The 21,636-nt window shown below is 40.4% G+C and overlaps 1 protein-coding gene across 1 annotated transcript in view; it reads right to left on the minus strand.

The window, feature by feature from the left end:
* Positions 1 to 21,636, minus strand: part of FMN1 (formin 1) — a 110,279-nt gene that overhangs the window by 29,692 nt on the left and 58,951 nt on the right. Inside the window, exons 8-12 of the mRNA XM_053381935.1 lie at positions 20,898 to 20,986; positions 19,507 to 19,636; positions 18,849 to 18,995; positions 14,438 to 14,497; positions 13,463 to 13,583 (exon numbers count right to left, since the gene is read on the minus strand). Of these exons, the coding sequence (XP_053237910.1) occupies positions 13,463 to 13,583; positions 14,438 to 14,497; positions 18,849 to 18,995; positions 19,507 to 19,636; positions 20,898 to 20,986 (547 nt within the window). The remainder of the gene's footprint in view (positions 1 to 13,462; positions 13,584 to 14,437; positions 14,498 to 18,848; positions 18,996 to 19,506; positions 19,637 to 20,897; positions 20,987 to 21,636) is intronic.

Below are 21,636 nucleotides of genomic sequence, written 5' to 3' on the forward strand. Positions count from 1 at the left end.
CATATTTTTGGAAATGAGGCCAGTTGACTTACACTGATATCATTTCTATATGTTCCTAGGGTTAAACACTAGTCTAATACACACATCTGAAGAGAAAACAGCAGATTAATTGATTTGCACTTTGTAATAATTGCATTATCTTAACTTCAGTGAAATTATATGTGAAGAGTGGCAATTAAGGGAGATATGGTGTGGGGATTTAAAGAAAAACAATTATATAAGAAGGAAAATGTTATAGCCAATAGCGATATAAATGATCTGTAAATGAGGTGATGATGCATCAATACTTATTTGCATGTAATGAGAACACCTCCATACAACATTGTAAATTCTCTTGCAGCAGTATATGCTTAAAAAACATCGAAGACATGCATAGAAGTTACTAGTTTCTTGTGAGTCAGTGATAATCCGGTTAATATTTATTTTACTTAGTTCTAATAAATGGAAAGAGTACCTAGATAAATGGCAGATAGGCACTTATCACTGGTTATATAGGTAGTAATGTGAGAAAAGAACTGAAAGGGAGTGATAAATGCCTGGATAAGAGCTTTAAATATGTGTAACTTAATATATTTTTCAGAGTTATGTGATTTTCAGTTAACAACTCCCCATACTCATTACTACCTATAATTACCTAAGGGAATGGCACAGTTACAATCTGTGCAGCTACTTTTGAAAATGGAGGGGATTAGGTGGAGTTTTGTAAACCAGGAGATCTAATAACACCCACTCATGGGATGTTCAAGTCATATTTTTTTGACAGCTTTTTTTTTTTAATGCTATTCCATGTACTCTGCATAGTGGCTGTAAGTTATTATATAATGGGGAAAGCAGTGCAATTATTTAGTAAGAATTTGAGTCGGACTTGCTTTTATTGCTTTGGGTCGCATCAACCCAAAAAGGATTTCTTCTACTCTAGCAAATTTCAACTTCATATAGTGTCAGGTACATGCACTGAAGGGAAAGATATGCAAATATTAAGTGATATCCTGTGTTTTCTCAAATTGGCAACAAGCAATGGGGCAGAGGACCCTTACTCTTTGTGCCAAACCTATTCTCTGTGCCACCATGGCAGCTTGGCATGTAGGGAAAGCTATTGGCCTTATCTCAGATGCACTGCAGTTGCCACAGCTGAAGACAGTACATACATTTCCTCTTTTCTGATGAGGCATAAGTGGACATCCTATCTATGAAGTATGCATGAAGTGACAGAGGCATGCATGAAGATAGGGTGGCCTGCTTATGCATTGCTGGGGCGGGGTGGGGGGAAGACCTACACCAGTGGGAAAGGTTCAGAAAGCAAAAGAGGGCACACAATTGCACAATATCTACATATGCTCAGCTATGATTAAATGGGCACAAGACATTGGACATGACATTATGTTTGCTGACTGGGAACAGTTATGGACCACCGGTATAAAATTTACGGCATGTAATGCCTTAAGAGAGAATATTATGAAAATGATTTATAGGTGGTACATGACCCCAGTCAAGCTTGCAAAAATTTATCATTTGCCCAATAATAAATGCTGGAAATGTAATGAAACTGAAGGTACTTTCTATCACCTTTGGTGGACGTGCCCAAAGATTAAGGCTTTCTGGGAAATGATTTATAATGAAATGAAAAAGGTGCTTAAATGCACTTTTGTGAAGAAACCAGAGGCCTTTTTCCTGGGCATGGTAGGCCAATTGGTGCCAAAGAAAGACAGGACGTTTTTTATGTATGCGACAACAGCAGCAAGAGTACTTTTAGCAAAGTATTGGAAGACACAAGAACTACCCACACTGGAAGAATGGCAGACGAAGGTGATTGATTACATGGGACTGGCTGAGATGACCGGCAGAATCCGCGACCAGGGGAAAGAGACGGTGGAGGAAGATTGGAAGAAATTTAAAGTTTATCTTAAGAACGGTTGTAAAATTAATGAGTGTTAAAATGTCTTGAGTAATGCAAAATAGAATTGCAGTGATAAACAACTGGATATGAGAAAAAGGATTTAAAGGAAGCGTTATAAGTAATTGAAATTAGGGGTTGCTGGAAAGATTTAAAACAGGGATGCAGAAAAAGGAGGTATGGGGAAGTCGCTGAAAGAAGGTTTAATGAAAAGAAGGTTAAGAAATTATACGTGTTTATATGTTTGTTTGTTTATGTATTGTTTTGTATTGTCTTTCAATATGTGTTGGAAAATTAATAAAAAATTTATAAAAAAACAATATCTACATATGCTAACTTTTATTTTTATATCAGAGATATAAATACATCAGCATATTTATTTAATTTAAATAGAATTATAGTACATAGGACCCTTGAGAAGATTGTGAATTGTGTATCTGCTCAAGCTGCTGATTTAGGTGGTAACTGTTGATGGGCAATGTCAAGATTCCTACTTTGCTTTATGGTTCTTTATCATCAGACCAGATTTGGACCAAACAGCCCTTCAAATAGATGACAACAAGATGTCCCCTGTAAAGCAGGACACAAGGCTACCTATTTTATGGGAGTTAAGCAGAGAAGTAGTTTTGGGAGAAGAAAGAGGATCACAAGGATCTTAACAAACATAAAGTGTCAAACAAATCCATGACATATCACCGTGTTTTTACAAGCTGGTGCAGAAGAACTCCAATGAGAGCATGCAATACATGTGGACCACCAGGAACATTTAGTGAAAACCTCCCAACCAACGAAGACTAAAATAGCTCTTTTTGGAAAAACACAACACTTCCCCTACAAAATACCCCCCTTCAATATTATGTAAAATTGATCTTTCTGCCACTTAGTGTTGCAGAAAAGGCATTCCAAGTGTAAATTTGGTATCCTTAAAAATGGAATATAAGTCATTTAAAAATAAACAATTAAAGACGAATATAAACAGTAGGGCCTGTGCTTGTCCCAAAACACTTCACAGTGCTATTTTCTTAACTGTTTACTTGGCAGCCACCAATGCTTACAACAGAGCATGATAAAATGGGAGAAAAAAAGAATGCAGCTTCCTGAAGAATATATTTGAAGAGAGAAAAGCTTCTCAACTTTCAGTCTGACCCCAAAACTTAAAAATTGAAAAACTAATGCCGCAACCTACAAATCAAAGTGTCCAAGTAAACTAAAGACAACTAAGGTAAAGGTAAAGGATCCCTGGACGGTTAAGTCCAGTCAAAGGCGACTATGGGGTTGCGGCGCTCATCTCGCTTTCAGGCCAAGGGAGCTGGCGTTTGTCCACAGACAGCTTTCCGGGTCATGTGGCCAGCATGACTAAACCGTTTCTGGCGCAACAGGACACCGTGACGGAAACCAGAGCGCACAGAAAAGCTGTTTACCTTCCCGCTGCAGCGGTACCTATTTATCTAATTGCACCTGTATGCTTTCAAACTGCTAGGTTGGCAGAAGATTGGACAGAGCAACAGGAGCTCACACTGTCCTGTGGATTCGAACTGCCAACCTTCTGATCGGCAAATTAAATGTTCATATATCAAATTTGACTATGAAATTCATTGATGTGGGTTTTAAAGCTTACGTGACTTTTGCAAAGAACCTGATTCCATTCATATTTACAGTGGTACCTCGGGTTACAAAAATTTGGGTTACAAACACTTCAGGTTATAGACTCCGTTAACCTGGAAGTAGTATCTCGGGTTAAGAACTTTACCTCAGGATGAGAACAGATATGCATGGTGGCGACAGCGGGAGGCCCCATTAGCTAAAGTGGTACCTCAGGCTAAGAACGGTTTCAGGTTGAGAACGGACCTCTGGAACAAATTAAGTTCATAACCAGAGGTACCAATGTACTCAGAAATAATTGCCAATGACTTCAAAAGTCTCTAATGATACTTTTCTATATTTTTGTGTGGGATTCATTACAGAATGCACTGCATATTTTTATTCACTAGTTGAAAATATTAATGGAAGCAAACATATGTATATCAATATGGAATATTTAAAGAACTGACAGTCTTAATTTCATGGAGACTTGCTAAGTAGCAACATGGCATAAGATCAGGCAAGGAAATCCTTTGTCCTTGAGCACATTCTTTTCTTTACAGCCTGGGAGCAGCAGAATCCATCAGTGATAGAGAAAATGTCCAAAGCATGCAGCCCAGTTCAAGATGGAAAGGCAGGCAGTAACTCCCCAGACAAGTAACTTGCCCCTTCCCTCCACTGATAGATCCCTACTGTTATTTCAAGGAAGATAATTTTATTTGTTACTTGAAAGGAAATCAAAACTAGCTCTCATACTGGAAATTAAAAGAAAGCTGCAATACTAAACATGCTTACTTGAAAGGTAACCTTATAAAATAAATGTAGTTTATTTTAGAATATATTGGTTCAGGGTAGAAGCATGTCATGGGCTGGCTGGATGGAGAGGAGTGGTGGTGGGAGGACTAGCTGGGGAACTCCCAAGAGAACAAGGCTCAGAGCTGGGGACTGTTGGTTGGATGATGATGAGCGGTCAGAGGGAGAAGAGGAACTGGGAGGTGGTGTCGGAAACTGAAGAGGTAACAGGGTTTTATAAGCAGGAAGAGGCTGTGGCAGAGAGAAGTCCAGAATCAGAGGCAGAAGTGGAGGCTGGAGAGGAGTGGGCCCCAAAGGCCGAGATTGGCAGGCAAGAAGCCAGGGGGTCTCCTTCTCCTGCTGTGACCAGGTCCCCTCCCTGTAGGCCTTCTAGGACCAGACAAGGTATGAAGAGGTCAGAGCAGAGACAGATGCGTCAATGGGGTCTCAGACTGCTTGGGAAGGACCCGGGAGAGAGGAGGCTTAGACAATTGTGTGAAGGCAGGGACCTTCGGTCTTCACAACTATCTCACTGTAAGGAGTTGCTGTGTTCACTAGGCCTGGCCATCCTGAGCTGTTTGTTTCTTTGAATAAAGACTTCACTGACACTGTATGAGTTATTACTGATCTGCTCCTAGCACCTGCCCCTGACAAAGCATTAATGTGAAATATATCATTTCTTTTTTTATTTCAGCAATTTCAGTCCTGGTGCAAAGCTCTCTTCCTCATAGCAAAACGCTTTAAAATGAGGAAGTCGGGCAGAGATGTCTTACCTCCCTTGCTGAGGGTCTTGGTCAAATCACAGCAGCTAAAGAAGGGGACTGGAATAACACTGTCATTCACGAAGGGAAAGAAGCATGCATGTTCAATGTAAAGGTGCATACTTATATTTATCCTAGTCAGTTTTATTGAGAAGTGGGGTGACTGTTTTGTTTAAACTGAAGATAAGGAAGGTTCTAAAGGAGACTGGATTCTTTTAAAAAACCACACCTGAATACAGGCATGAAATGACTTCCTCAATGGACTCTTAGAGAGGTCTGGAATGAACTGTTTGTACTAATGACTCTTCATGCTCCTTTCCAGTCTTCTCCCTTGATAATGAAACGTACTGTAGTAAACAGTCGTTTCTCATCCTGTGCCACACTGGAATGATGGCTAAGGAATGATGGCTAAGGGTAGATCTGAGGATTAAGAATCCAACTTGAAAATGCAACACTTTTTCTCTGGAGAGATTCAAATGACTTTAGCTGGACAATGCTGTAGCAAAGAGTAGCAGCCAAGAGGCCTGGAGAGTTAAAGAAAGAGACAGCAGTGTAAATGGGACACTGTTTCGCGAGGTTGGTTGCTACACTAGTGTGGATCTCTGGTTCATGAAGGATATCCTTCCTGAATACTGGCCTGTGTATATAATAAAGAAAATGTGACTAGCTGTCAAATAGGGGTGCTTCAAAGTTCACTCAACAAACCATGGCCCAAAGAACCTTGAGGTGGGCATGAAAACTGCTAGTGAATCAAACTGAATTCCCTTTGTAGTGGACTGCAATATTCAAATAGTGTATTACAAGAATAGAGCCCTTTAGCAGGCCTTAGCATATGGGGCGAACTCTCTCCCCTTCCTTCTCTAATGTGCACCCTTTCTTCTCTGTCCTGTGCTCCAGCACAGTTTGCCCATTAAGAAGTTTGCCTGAAGACCTTGTACCAATAGCTGCAGCTGCCTCAGCACAGAAGACAGGATTAGTTACAGTAGGAAGAGGTGTTCCCTTGGACTGACACAATCTGGAGCTAGGATTCCATCAAATTCTTTTGGCAGAGCTACATGGAACCTGAAAGGCCTTTAAACAGGACCGACTGATTCTCATACATTTGGCATTACCAAATGTTTAGCAGTCAGAACAGCAGCTTTGCAGATCAACATATAAGAGTGATGGGGTTTCTTAAGAGAGAGCCCGTTCCAATTTAGTATCAAATACAACTAGTCAGCATCATGTGCAAGCAGCTTTATGTAATCGTTTGCCACAGTACATTTTTAAATAGATTTTCTGGATGCCTGCCGTGTGTCGGCTACATCAACCTTAAAACGAGTATTAAAATTATCTATACTGCAAAATGTGTATGGAATGTAATGAGAGGCATTCCTTAAAATTCCTCAACTTGCGTACTGTTAGATGTATATTGTAGTTCCCACGGCAAAGCTTAGAAATCATTAGCAAAATGTTCAAACATAGCTTGAGCTGCTGATTAGCAGTTTGCCACTCTCTACGGATTTAATGGAGTATTTGGCTCAACCTAGGGGGAAAAATCCCCCAACAAACTAAAATATTTACAAAGCTGAGTGTCTCTTGCTTAATGCCTGTTGGGCAAATTGTCTTTTAAAACTCCACAGACACTTGTAAATCTGTCCAAAGAATCATTACATATAAACAAACCTTCATGTAAGGGGTACTGCGGTGTCAATCAGGAGGGAGTTGGTATTTCTAAGTGTCATTTTAAAAGTAAATGTAAAACTAGAAATAGTTCAGTGTTGATAAGAGTGAATTGCTGAACAAATACTAGGACCTACCAGTAGCGCTTTTGGGAATCATCCTGACAGTGAACCCAAGTATTTAACAGCATGGACCCCTGTAAACCTGTCACTGATACTATCCTTCATGAATTACACACCAGTGAAAGTTTCTAACAGCCACTACTGTTTGTGTATCTCCTAATGTCTGCTCAGAGCCTGACAGTTAATACCATCACAGGATTGTTAAAGACATGCTTATTTCATAGTCCATTTGAAACCGTGTGCCTCCTGGCCAGAAGCTTTATAATTGGGACGTTAAACTCAGGGCATAAATTATTTTTCTACGGAAAGAATACTGAAAAGATTGGTATTATTTGTTATTAGCTGCTAGGTTTGTATTATTTTATATGATTTTAACACACATAGCTTGTAATTTTTTTGCTGTTTATAACAATTATTTTTGTAAAAGTGACTTTATAAAAAATACAATTATTTTAAACTGAAAGTAACACATACACACCAAGAGCTATGAAACAACAGAATTGAGCTCAGAAACTGACTACATATCTTTTGCTTCTGCTTCATCCACAATTAATTCCTAAGTACCAAATATGTTTATAGCAACCAGTTTTTTATGTGATTACTGCCATTACAGTCGTACCTCAGAAGTCGAATGGAATCGGTTCTGGAAGTCCGTTCGACTTCCAAAGCGTTTGGAAATCAAGACATGGCTTCCAATTGGCTGCAGGAAGTTCCTGTAGCCAATCAGAACCCTTGGAACCCACGCTGGATGTTCACGTTCCAAATAACATTCGCAAACCGGAACACTCACTTCCAGGGTTGGGGCATTCGGGAGCCAAAACGCTTGACTTGCAAGATGTTCGGGATTCAAGGTATGAATGTAGAAGTCTGTTCTCACAACAGGGCTTTTGCACCATCTTTCTACCAAAAACTCCTGTTGCCCCCCCCCCCATGCCTCAAATGCCTCTCCTGAGGGTTCGGAAACCTTCAGGAAATTTCTGTGATATGGTGTGATGGCTGGAGGAGAGAACTGCAAAAAAGAAAAGGAAAAAAAAAGGCAAAGGTACCTTGTGCCCAGTAGAGCAACATAGATTTAGATTTAAAAACAAAATCAAATCATGCTTGGGCTTTTACAGTCTTGGTTTGATGAGGCATGTGACTGAAGCCAGTCTCACAGAATCCTTCCACACAGAAATGTCCAATAAAGCTAATGCAGATTTACAGAAGACAAAACTGCACCTGAATTGATCATCACCGCCTATAAAAACTGCACCCCTGTGTCTATGTGAACTGCTCAAATACTCAGTGTTTTGAAAACCATTTTGTAGGACAAAATGACCTAGGACTGGCGCTACAGGCTTGCATGCTAAATAAATGAGTCTCAGCCTGTTTGGGGGTCAGAACTTGTTCAGCATCAGCAGAATACTGGTGCACAATGTAGCAGATATGAACATGAACTTTGATGTAGTATGGGCTAAAGTTTTAACATCGTTTGAAAAGAGGGATGAAAATTGATCTTTCAAATTCTACGGTTTAGGCACGATTAAAAGACTATTAGCTTATATATATGAAATATTCTGTTTTTCCAGTACTGGTTAAACCATACATATCTGGCACTTTTAAAATTAACTTAGGCACATGCTTAAATTGTGGGTTTCTCGAAAGCTGTTGGAAAGAAGATAGCAGATAAACCTTTGGTTTGATCCAGCAGAACTTATGTTCAAGTTTAAAAAGTTTTTTGGGCTTAAAGAGCTTGGCAAAGCAAAGCAGTATTTGACATCTAAAGCTTTACAAACCACCTTAAACTATTATATTAAGAAGCATCCCAAAAATAAATCAAGCTAAAAGCAAACAAAACAAAAACTGCTAGCAAAGTTAAATATTTTTCACACCATAGCAACACATCTAAGACTCTGGACACTGTATTTGTTTTAAAGCTATTGTTTAGATTTTGGAAATGTTGCAGCCAAACATTTGAAAAGGGGGAAATGGAGAATGTAACAATTATAAACTGGAATACCAGTAAAGAGCCCTTCACTTGAGTCATTCATAGTTTAATATTACGTCGACTGTTAACTAGAAAAAATCATTTCCGATATATTGGCTTTGGAACTGTGTGTATTACTGGATATAAAGTTTTCATCATCCTCTTGGGCCGATTCCATTTCTCCTAAATGCTCTCCCCATCCGCAATGTATTTTATGTCTTTCACTGAGAAATAACATTCTTGTTCCAAAGCTGCCTTCTCGAACCTGGTGCCCTCCTTTGGACTACAACTACTGTTATGTACTGAAGTTCTCACCCTGGGCCAGCAGGGAGATACTGTAGGTAGTTTTTACTCAGGTCCACATATGCAAATAAGGGATCAAAAGTGATGTTCAGTGATTGGATAGTTACAGAAAGTTGTTACAGTTACGTTGTACTGGAGCTTTATATAAGCAGGCTGGCTGAACCCTTCAGTTCAGTTCTGTTCTGACCTGTGAATAAACAAGAGCTGTTTGGAGAATCACTGTGTCGTCTGATATGTTCACCCACAACTTAACAACTACCACCACCCCGATCATTGATCATGTTGGCCGGGGCTGATGGGAGTCCAAAATGCCTAGGAATATAGGAAGCTGCGTAAATCAGACCAATGGTCCATGTAGCTCAGCTCTGCCTATTCCAGGGATAGCTTATGTGGTGTCCTCCAGGTGTCATGGAGTACAATGAGCCTTTTTCAGTGGTGGCTCCGTGTTTATGGACTGCTCTCCTCAGGCTGACATGCTTGGTGGTATCACTATTTGCTTTTAGGAGCCAGGCAAAAACATTCTTATGTACCCCAAGTCTTTGGACCCTAATTTTCAGCATGCCTTTTACCGGGGTGGGGTTGATTTATATATATATATATTACATGTATGGTTTTGGTTGTTTCATCTACAATACTATCCTTTATCCCTTAAAATATGTTTGACTATGTATTAGCTGACATTATATCTTTAAAATCTCAAGTGAGAAAATCCAAGTAAAGGATAAAAAATGCCAGTGGTCCCGTTTGCGTTTGAACTCTTGGTTCCGTATGGTCTTGGAATTTAAAACTAGAGGCTTAGGGCAGAGTCATTTAACTCTGGTATGAACAGATGATATGGATTCTTAGCTTCTACATTTTACTTTATTTAGAAGGAATCTCTTAACAGCATTTTGAGATTTGAGTAATCTGTCTATAGTTGAGATCTTACTGCAAAATTGCTTGTCTTCCATCATAATTTGTTTGCTTTTCTGATGTGAAAAAGAAACACTTTCCCCCCTTTTCTTTCTTTGTTTACTCACAGAAACTACTTTTGTTATTTTTTAAAAAATATTATTTGTATGTCCACACCAATTGCTAAGGACAGATTCCTACATGTCAGAATGCCCCCCAAATGAATTCAAGAACTGTAACATTTAATAAGCTAATATTGCCCAAACCAATCGTATGCAGGTCTGTAAACTCATAAACATTAATAAAATCACAACTACCAATTTCACGGTTCCACCATACATCTATTTTTGGATCTATATACCTATAATACAGAGAACTTAATCTTGTCCAAATAACATATATATGAATGACTTTGTTTGTCTGGACTTATGCCTCTTCCAACACATTTTTTTGCAAATCACATCTGTTTCAGCTTTAAGCTTTCACTCGCATTTTGCCAGCAGCCACAGGTTTTTAATGGCTACCATAAACTACAGATGCTCATCAGATCTTTTGTATATGTACTAAAAAACAAAATGCTCTTCAGTTAAAATATTCCATGCAGAATTTTCTACAATGTTATACGGGGGAAAACTTTTATTTATTTATTTACTGTGAATTCCCATTTTTGGAGGTCAGCAGAGCACAGTCTTCACCTCTGAGACACCTCTTCTGGGCAGACTCAATCTCTTCACCAGTGGAAGCACAGAACACAAGTCCCTCAACCTGGCATTACTTAGCAAAGAACTATCAGCTAAACACCAAATGAAGCACTGCAATAGTTCAAACAATAACACAATAGAACTTAATGAGAAGAGTGATCCCAGTGAGATTTTGTCTAAGTTGTTTAGGTCTGACAGATAAGCATGGTGCCCCAAACAAAGTTTCTTCCTTTCTGGCACTTGACAGCTGTGCCACCTTCTTTTTCATTTAAACAAGGAACACCTCTAGCAGGACAACTAAATGCAGGGCTGGCACAGCCACCAGGCAGGGTGAAGCTGCCTCTCCAGGCAGCAGAAGCCCCATAGGCAAAGCCACTGCAGACACCCCAGTGGAGAAGCAGTGGCAGCATCCGCAACCATTTGCTGTGAGAGCTCAATGAAACTGCATGGCATCTTGTGGAGCACGTGAGATCTTGCCAGAAATCGACACAATGACAACACCGCTTCTCCACCAGTGCCACTTTTCTGCTGGCAGTAGAGCTGGCAGGGCAGGATGTCCTGTCTCACCTCAAGCAGTGAAACAGGATGTGCCGCCCCTGCCAAAATGTGTAGAACCCATGAAATGGGAATACGCCAGAATCTGAATCTGTAGGAATGATGTCTCTCTCTCTCTCTAGAGAAGTTGCTAGATGAAGATGACTGTCCCTCTTCTTACAGCAAAAGCTTCCCATTGAGCAGCTCTTGTGCCTAGACTTGTGATCTTCTTTGCGGTTGGGGGAATGCCTTCCTTTAGTGAAAATGGCCTGCTCTCCCCTGCCCCCCCCGAGCTCTCTTGACTAAATGCATTCAACCAAATGCACTTCACTCAATTGTTTTGAGTTACAAAGCTGTGGAAAAATATTTCAGGTTGATAAGTCACATGGAACTTTATGTCCCATGCAAAGCAAAGTAGCATGTATCCTAGAGAAGTGCCTGCATAATTTCTATCCAATATTTAGTGAAATCATCAGCTGCTGTAGAAGCAGAGTCTAACAAACTCCTCAGTTTAAACAGGCTGGAAAAGATGAAAAGTGAAATCAGCATTCTGCTTTTCTTTCTGCCTTCGTTTTGTAACTGTCATTGACATCATAAGCATGTCAAAGTCTTGAAGCACGGCCAGCAAGAATGAAATCTAGAGCACCAGGACTACACATTTGGAAAAACAGAAGACCAAACACAGATCACGTTTCAGCGCAAACTAGCACAAGAGAGGGCAGGCCAAGGGTTTTACAGAGCTAAGAGATGAGAGGAGATAGAGCATTCATGTATGCCAAGGATGAATAAATAACAATTGATACTTCCTTACCACAGCTGACCTTTGAAACTTTCTTTAAGGGGACTATAGGCTAATTCAGCCATGTCTAACTGGAATAATAAATTATTTTGTGAAGACTTTTATTGTCTAACCTTAACAGAATCCTTTCATTCAATATACATAGAAAGCTCTATTTTAAGGACAGTAAGACCAATATTATTATATAGATTATTCCCTATTCTTCAAGGAGTAAATTTATGCCTTAGTTTATGGGCCCAAATAATTTAATTTTGCTAGTCTGTTAGTTAAAATATCAGTGAAACTTTAGTTTGAGTCATTGTGGCCAAAGCACTAGATGTGAACTTCTTTGTTTCCTTTCCTGGAATACCTGGAGAATAAAATGCCCATATACAGTACAAGTAAGGACAATTTGTGTGCAACTGGACCTTCCTCCTCTTGAGTAGCCCCTTCTGTCAAACAGTCAAACCACTCTTCCTTTTAAAAGGGGCCTTTTCTTGGTTCTTTAGGAGTAGAATTTCTCTTTAATCTGCAAGCACCATCTCTAGTTGCATGCAATTATTTTGACTGTGCCCAAACTGCTTATTTTATTCTCCATTACTGTGAACAATGAACAGTCCTTCACATGATTATTGCACATTACTGAACTATAGACACAAGTATACAGGTTATTGGGCTCATCCATTTGCAAGGTTAAATTCAGAGCCCCCCAGAGAAATTAGAATAAATTTGCTTGGAATTCATACATTTCCTGCAGATTTCCTTTGGGAATGAAGAACTGAATGTGATATTAAGAAAAGTATTTGTCACTGGCTTTGAAATAAGAAGTCTACTCCTGGGACAGACCATTGAACAGCATAACCTTTAAGTTTGGTTTCAGGAATAAGCACTAATAACGGGCTGCAATCCCAACCTCACTTGCCTGGGTGTACTGAATTCAATACAACTTACTTCTGAGTAGACATGGCTAAGCTTGAATTGTTAAGCAGTAAGGCTGCAATCCTATGCAAATTTATGGAAGCTTAATAGATTTTAGGGGGACTTACTTCCAATATAGGGAAGCGGGTGGCGCTGTGGGTAAAACCTCAGCGACTAGGACTTGCCGATCGCATGGTCGGCGGTTCAAATCCCCGCGGTGGGGTGCGCTCCCGTCGCTTGGTCCCAGCGCCTGCCAACCTAGCAGTTCAAAAGCACCCCCGGGTGCAAGTAGATAAATAGGGACCGCTTACCAGCGGGAAGGTAAACGGCGTTTCCGTGTGCTGCGCTGGCTCGCCAGATGCAGCTTGTCACGCTGGCCATGTGACCCGGAAGTGTCTGCGGTCAGCGCTGGCTCCCGGCCTATAGCGTGAGATGAGCGCACAACCCTAGAGTCTGGCAAGACTGGCCCGAACGGGCAGGGGTACCTTTACCTTTACTTCCAATATAACATACAGAAGATTGGCTGCAGATTTTTAAATGGTACCTGGTCCTTATTTACCTTCTAGATCTCTCTTCAGTTTTCTCAAGTCTTTTATTAGGTCTTCAAACTTAACTTGCGATGCTTGGAAGAAATCCTGCGGTTCTGGTAGAGGAAACACACTACTTTCTGTTCCCGCATCCTAAACAAGACAAAGAAAAAAAACCTGGTAGCTAAAACCTGTAAAGATTTTCTGACAAAACAAGCCATTGTTCCCTAAATGTGAACCTATCAATGTGATCAAATAAATAGAACCAATAGATTGTAACTGCAGCATTTATTCAAGTGGCAGAATGTAAATTATTGTACCAGTCTTTCCCCCTCTTCTTATGTAGTTTAAAGATTCAAGCGGAAAAATAAACTTTTGCTCATATATGCAGCTCATGCACTAAAATTTGTTCTAAGATAATACAGCAAAAAAGAGAGGAAAGGCTATGCAATGTGCTAATGGAATTTTAATATCTGGAGCTGGAATTCTGCACATGGCTTTGTCAAACACAATGGAGAACAGGATGCCAAGCAATTTTCAAGTTGAAACTGCTGGGAGGTGGGCACCAAGTTGAAATCTTAATAGAATAAAATGGAAATCGGGAGGAGGGGAGAGAGGAGCTAATTTATAGAGTACCTAACAGAGTACCCTTGTGATACAAGGATAGCTGCCAAGAAAACTCATGTCAGAAGTGTAGATTTTGACTCAATAACTTTGGCCAAAAAAAAAAGGGGCAACTGTGTTGTGTCCGGATTATTCTGAATCCCATTTGTATACTTGCATCAACCTATTTTAACCCCCCCCCCCATGATCCAAGATACAGGCATACACAGTGGGAATTGCCTATTGAACTGGGGTTCCTGTGGGCTTCTATGTTTTCTTTCTCAAAGGGGAAGTTATTTGCGAACAGAACATCACAAAACCCTTGGATCATGGCTATTCATTCTCTTAAGCAATGTACCAACACACGATTTACCGTAAATAGTGAATGCAACAAAATAATTTACCTTGTCACAATGGCGTAGGTAATATATCACAACATAGTCCACAAGGCTGATATTAGTATTCTAAAAGAGGGGAAAGATTCCAAACAGTAGAGAGGTAATGAGAACACTTTTAGAAGTACTGCCATTTAAAACAAACATACACAGAAAAAGACCTGTCTCCAATTGTATATTATGTTTAGTTGCAACCAAGATGGAGTGCCAGGAGTCTCTCTGTTCTCCAGCAAGGGAGCAGAGCCTGGTTTGTGTGTGCTCAGGCAATATGAGCTCAGTCAGCAACCATCCCTGGTCAGATTGAGTTATCTCTTGCCTCAGACCTGTCCAGGGTTCTGAAGGATGTGCCTCTGACCTCACTTGCTTTCTGACCTGTGGCTTTTGAGTGCATACAAGTGCCTTGCCTGTCAATCCTGGCTATCCTGTTTCCACCATGGTCTTATCCTTGCCAGGACTGGAAAATTCCTAATGGTGGACCCCATATCATATAATGTATTGACTTATACTAACATTTATACTGCACCTTTCTAAAGGTCAAAGATGTATACTATTTTTTTTAAAGTTCCTTACAACAATTTAAAATAGTATGCAAAATTGTAGCAATGTGCTAAATTGTCCATCATTTGGGCTGGTCATATAATACAGCTACTTCCCATGCTGGCAGTGCATCTCAACTGGACCAATGGCACCATCATGGGCAGTATTTCATGCAATCTGGACAATCACCTACTCAATATCTCTAATGAGACAAGGGACCTTTTTGTAGTAACCAAGGCAAATGGCTTTTTGAAGTAACTAAGGTTCAATTGTTGCTGTCTCCAGGACAATGAGCAATGCCTTGAAGCCTAATTGCTCATTCCAGTATTGAACTTCTTAGTCCCCTTAAAACAGTGGTGGAGAAACTGTGGCCCTTCAGATGTGGTTGGACACCTGTAACTTTTATCATCCAGAGCTATTTGCCATGTTGACTGGGCCTGATGAGACTTGGAATCCAGCAACATCTGGAGGACATGTTCTCCATCCCTGCCTTACCTAGAAAGAAGAGGAACAACTGGTTTCTTTGCATCAGCAAAAGTGTGACAGCAATCACTGGTGCTTCTAGTTGCTCGCAATCTGTAATGTATCAGCTCCATTAGGGTCACTGCAGTTCGCTTAGCAGAGAAGAGCAGATGAGGAAGGATGGTGACAATACTATGTCTCCCTAATCACATGGCATGTTACGTTACTATGAGATTTACGGGACCAGCGTTCCTTAACCTAGTGCCTTCCGTAAGTTTTAGCCTGCAGTTCCCATCATCCCTGTTCGTCCCTCTTCACTGGGATGGGAACTGTAGTCTAAAACATTTGGAGAGCACCAGATTGGGGAAGGCGGCAATGAACCTACAGAGGCCAATACAAAAATGTACTGTTCTAAACTAGCAGTTAAGGGACTGGCATGCAGGTTTTTCTGGAAGGGTCATAAGACAGGTTTTAAAGATAAGCTGAAAATGCAGATAGGCAGGAGACTTGGGGCTCAGCCCCCGGTCCACCTCCTAACACCACCTCTGGGATTGGTAGCATAAGCCTATGACAGGTTAACCTACACATGCACCAGTGCTATTATGTTTTTTAAGAAAAAGAGGTTCCGGAGCTCACCACAATCACCGCCCTTGATCTCTTATAATGGCAATGACACTCACCTGAGAGGTGCCGGAACTGAGTTCCAGCTGGAAAAAAAAGCTCTAATGCTCACCTTCTGACCTATTTACCTCTGCACTACTGCCAGGTGTAACTTGGCCTTTTAAAGGGACTAAAAACCCCTATATAGCCTACAGGCCTTACATTATCTGCCCATTATTTAGATGTCTGAAATAGTGAGCAATCTTATGCAATGCAAAAGAAAAGGGCATCAAACAGATTATTACAAATAGATTTGTGGAGTGTCCTGTGAATATCACACAGACATTTAAGTGAACAAATGCAAATTCAGTCAAAAGAAAGCATTTTACGTAAAATAAAATGTTTTTCTTATCTTGCACTATTTGTTTGACATTGTTCCTTTATTACGCAGGGTACTGAATCAATTCAGTGAAGATTAACTAGGGAGACGGATAAACTGTGCTTTAGGTATGAAATCACTAGTTACAGGAAATTATTAAATAGCACAAAGAGAAAGACATTGAACTGTATTATATATGGAATGCCTTTGAAGTGTGCATTTGCTTTTGAATAGCATACCAAAAGCTACTGAGATAGGATTTCGCTGTGCAAAATACATCAATAGAATGTATTAAATTCAGGGTCCATGTATTCATTTTAATTTTAATACCATTGTGCAGCATCAAAATTCTTAACTGCTTGTTCTAAATACTTTTTTTAAAGAACCATGCAAGACAACCTAACTGGTAACTCGACCAGCAGCGCAGAATGGACCTAAGACTCCCAACAGCATCTGACTATGCATGTCTGTTCAGTAGCAAGTCCCACTAAGTTCCACAAATGTTTAGGATTAATGCTGCAATCCTATACTCACTTATTTGGTAGTAAGACTCATTGAGCCAGTAGATGCTTATAGAATTGCACTCCTGTTTTATTATTCAGTACTTCTTTTGCAATGAGACATCACGAGGGGAACAATCCTATGCATGTGTAATCAGTCCTACTGTGTTAAGTGGGGTTTATTTCTTTGGTAGTTGTGTCTAGGATTGCAGTTTAACATAGATTGGATGGGTACAACCCCCAAAATTTAGGTGGACTTATTTTAAAAATTCATAGACATCTGTCATGAACTTTTACATTCTATTTGTTGCTGTGATTAGCATTTACAGTAGCCATGTTACTTGCCAGTTAAAGAGAGAAACAGTCTAAGTCTGGGTCTGAAGAACTGTGAGCAAAGGAAAATAGTGGCTAGAGTACAGCTCCAGACATGCTTGCACAGGAAATCTTGCAATCTGTAGGCATTCTAGCAGTTCTGCTTGTGCATGAAGCTGAGCAAGACCAAGAGATACTTTATGTGTGCAGAAATACACCTTTGGATACAAGCACTGGTTAGCAGAGCATCCTTTGCGTAAGAAATTGATAGCTACATTGCACAAAATGAGGCTGGGAATGCCTTTTAACAGCTTTGTCTGATTCGCCAGCTATACCCATTCCAGGCCAGCGATAGCTTGACTATGGTAGTCCATTCATGGGTAAGCTTGAGGCTGGATTACTGTAACATGGCTTTTTGTGGAGATGCTCTTGGTTTAGAAGCTCCAGCTGGTGCAGAATTCAGCAGTCAAACTGCTGATGGGGACACCTGGTTGATAAAATGTAATGCCACTGCTAAAACATCTGAACAGGTTGCCCATCTACCACCAAGCCAGGTCCAAAGTCCTTGTGTTAATTTTCAATGCCCGGAAGAACTTAGGTCCATGGCACCTTAGGGGATGCCTGAACCATTCCACTCTAGCTCAATCTCTGAGATTGCCTGCAGGAGCAATGTTGGGTTGTTTTCTGAGTTGGTAAGGTTCATTTGACAACAAGAAACCGAGCCCAGTGGCGAGTTCCATGCTCTGGCACTGGGGGGCGGAGAGCCAGTGGGGGTCTGGGCTGGTGTGCGTCCTGGTGGCGGGGCATGTGTCCTGGTGGCGGGGCATGACACCTGTAGGGGCATGGCGCCCAGTGCAGGCAGGGGGGCAGCCACGATGGCACCCTACTGGGATTGCGCTGCCAGGGGCGGCCCACTCCTCTTCCTCCACCAGGGACCGAGCCTTCAGTCCTGCGGAATACTCTGCAACACTTTCTGTTTCAAACACCTGCTGAAAGTGTTTCTATTCCACCAAGCTAAGGAAGGCAATTAAAGAACACACCTTTCTATAATAGTGAGCTGAGATCTGATTATAAAATTTTTATATGAATTTTATTGTATGGTTTTATGTATGACTGCTGTAAACCACCCCGACGCTTTTTATGAGCAGCAGTATAAAAATAATTTTTTTCTACATAAATAAAAGTTGGGAATGGGAAACGGCAAATGAGTCGTGCTTCTGAATCAATTCTTAAAAGTTCTGAAGCGATGCCTTGTGAATCTCACTCATGAATGTTGTAATCCATGTCCGAAACTGTGAGATCTATTTTCTCATACTGGAGACAAGAATATGTGCATACGTTACTGTGGAGCTGGGTTTTGTTTTTTTTAATGGCAAAGTCCCCAGTGAGTTCAGGAACTCACTTGTCATTTGCTACTGGGGATGGCTGCTTGTAGTGGTGAAGCTGTAGCAATAAGAAACACCCATTAATTTGTATGGAGAAAGGCTATATCCCAGTGCCAGTGCCTCAGGCATAAAGAAAAGCAAAGAATTGTAGGAAGAAAGAGAGAAACATTGGCACTTGGTAGACCTTTGCTTAAAATGCCAATTTTAAATAAAATTCTATTAAAAAAACCCCCAAAACTACTTACTCTACTTTTAACATCCTTTAGTTTGGGAAGTATTTCCAAACCAAACCCATCTGCTTGACCACGCGTCCTGTTCCCTCCATTCATGTAATTTCCAAAAGCCAGGATCAATCCTAAAATGTCTTTCACACTTTGTATATCCAGCAAATCCTGAAAGAAGAATGCCAGTGTTTAATATCGGAAAGCAGAGGATGAGTACATACATACCATTCAAATGTTAGCCTCTTTTTACACTTATGAATGCTTTGGTGTAGAATGAAATAGAATTGCACTGAAATCTTTCAAAAGCAGCTTTTCAATTTCTGATTAAAGTTTGAATCCAGAAACCTAAAGGTAAACATTATTTCTTAATGCTTTCACAGCTGGATCTGTGCAATGAAGCCACTGTGTTTATGCTGCCATTGTTCTAAAAATATTTTCATTGCTTTTGCATTGTTAGCCGTCTTGGATTTCTTAAGGAAAGGTGGGACACAAATATCTTAAATAAGAAATGAAAAGTAAATTAATACATTTTCCGGTGATGAAATGTGAGTTGTATTGCTGTATTTCCTTCTCCACCCCCCCCCCCACTTTATTTGAAGACATATTATTGTAAAGTTGCTTTAGAACCAGCCCAGATCCATTATTTCACCACAAATTTACAATCGGTTCTGACAACTACCTTAGAAACACGGTTAATAATATCAGCTTTACGACGGACTGCAGTTATTCCTTCATTGAAGACAGACTGAAAGATTATACATCGAGCACGTTCTGCGAAATTGGAGATCTGGGATAACTCGTATAGAAACCTGCAAAAATAGGTGGAAAAAATAACACAAAAGTTCCCTATTTACCTAATTTTACATTCATCCAATACAATTTATCAACGAATAATGTCAAATTCCTTTCATAAAATTAGTTTTTTGTGTGATTTAAATGATACAAGATATGGTGCATGCTGCTATTTACCATGAAAGGAGAATGGACAGACTTAAAACTTCAACATTGGAGTTAATGTACATGAGAAACAGCATGAACAAGAACGAGAGATAGGGAGAGATACTGCACTCTGCTGGTCGGGAATAGTTCTCAATAAACTGTGTGTGTCCCCCTCACTCTACTGCGGTTGTTTGACAAAGAGAGCAGATTGCTTCCAGATCTGAATACGAACCCAGGAGTTCAGCCATTTCTAGGGTTCACTCCAAACACAATTTGTAGAGAGAAAGTCACATTGAGTGCCATGGGACTCAACTTTATGCTGTTGGTCCCAACACAGAAATCAAGAGTAATATTGTTCTGCCAACCCTAATGCAGTGATCTTGTAAAGATTAACGAAACAAGGACCACAATGCATTTTGCACTCTTGTGTTCACAACAGGACTTCCCCTACTTCTCTTCCACCCCCTACGTGTGTCACAGTGGATAAGGGTTTAGCATGTCATCTGAACCCAATCTCATGGTGACAACCAGTGGTTAAGGAGGAGAGAGGTGAACCATGAACCCTAGGTTCAAACACCACCACACTGGGCTGAGATGAAAGCACTGGGGAGAAGCAAATCAGCTGCAATCTCCTCTCCATGAGCTGCATATTTGTGCTTAGCCATACTTTGGCTCAGTGTAATGTGCGAATGGAGCCACTGTATGAAACAAAGACTGTTCTGAGCCTTTGGCCTACTGGAGTGGTGCATTTGTTTTTAAATCCATATCTGCTATATTTAATGAATACCACTGGGAAGCTTAGAACATTAGTTCACTGTTATTTGCTAGGAAAAGAAGCAGGAGGTTGGAAAGGACAGGAAAGTAGGTGTAAGTTAATTTTAAAAGTTCAGCAATAGAATAAAGTGCCAAATTTTATGGAATATCGGCCTTTTGAGATTTCGAACAGAAGTATAAGCGGACATCCGTCAGAATGGGCTTTCTAGTGTTGGGATGGGTATTTCACAATATGGCACATGGGAGCTTCTTTGAACAATTCTATTCTATTCTATGCAGTGCTGTTCCAACTGTTCTGCTTTCCAAAGACTTGTTTGAATGATAGCAACCTATGGTAGGACCCCTGGACCATCTTACTGTTCTGGTTTATCAAGAAGCTTCACTTCTTCTTCTTTTGAAGTGTCATAATGCTGCTTTATTTTCTCCAGTTCATCCTTCTGCGCTCTCTGCAATTCCAATGGGAAAAAAACCAGTAATGAGTTTTCTTAGCCTCAAGAGAGAAAAAAAACAACCCAATGTGTTTCAATGCCCACATCTTTGGAATCACTAAATACTTCTTGGAGTGGCAAGGAGAAAGGGGCAGAATTCAGGGGTAGGTGCTGCTGTCCCACCTACAAACAGAGACTGACAGAACCATACACGCAACATGAACAGGATAGGTTTTCCTAATAAGGTATTTTCAATGTAGAAGCAATTTTGTTTCACTTGACACACTGTTTCACTGTTGCATTTTCCCGCAAATAAGCCACAGACTGAATTGGAAAAAAGAACAACCTGGCTGCACTTTAGGCTCGTAATATATACACAGCCTGACACACATTATTATTAAATACACGATGAGGCCCAATCTGTGTCATGGATGTCACAGTGTTCTCAGAAGCTGCATAAACTTTTGCACATGTATGCTTGACTGAATCACACACTGCTATGTGAACTACATTTCCCAAGATACAGTGGAACTGTCAAATTACATGTGGGTGCATCTGGAGTCTCTGAGCAGGATGTAATCTGAGCAACAGTGATTTGGCCTCAATGGCACCACTGCTATTCCAGAATAGTTATCTGATCCTGGTTGCACCACAGAAGATTCCAACCC

The sequence above is a fragment of the Podarcis raffonei genome, chromosome 1 (genome assembly GCF_027172205.1).
Source record: "Podarcis raffonei isolate rPodRaf1 chromosome 1, rPodRaf1.pri, whole genome shotgun sequence".
NCBI classification, from domain to species: domain Eukaryota; kingdom Metazoa; phylum Chordata; class Lepidosauria; order Squamata; family Lacertidae; genus Podarcis; species Podarcis raffonei.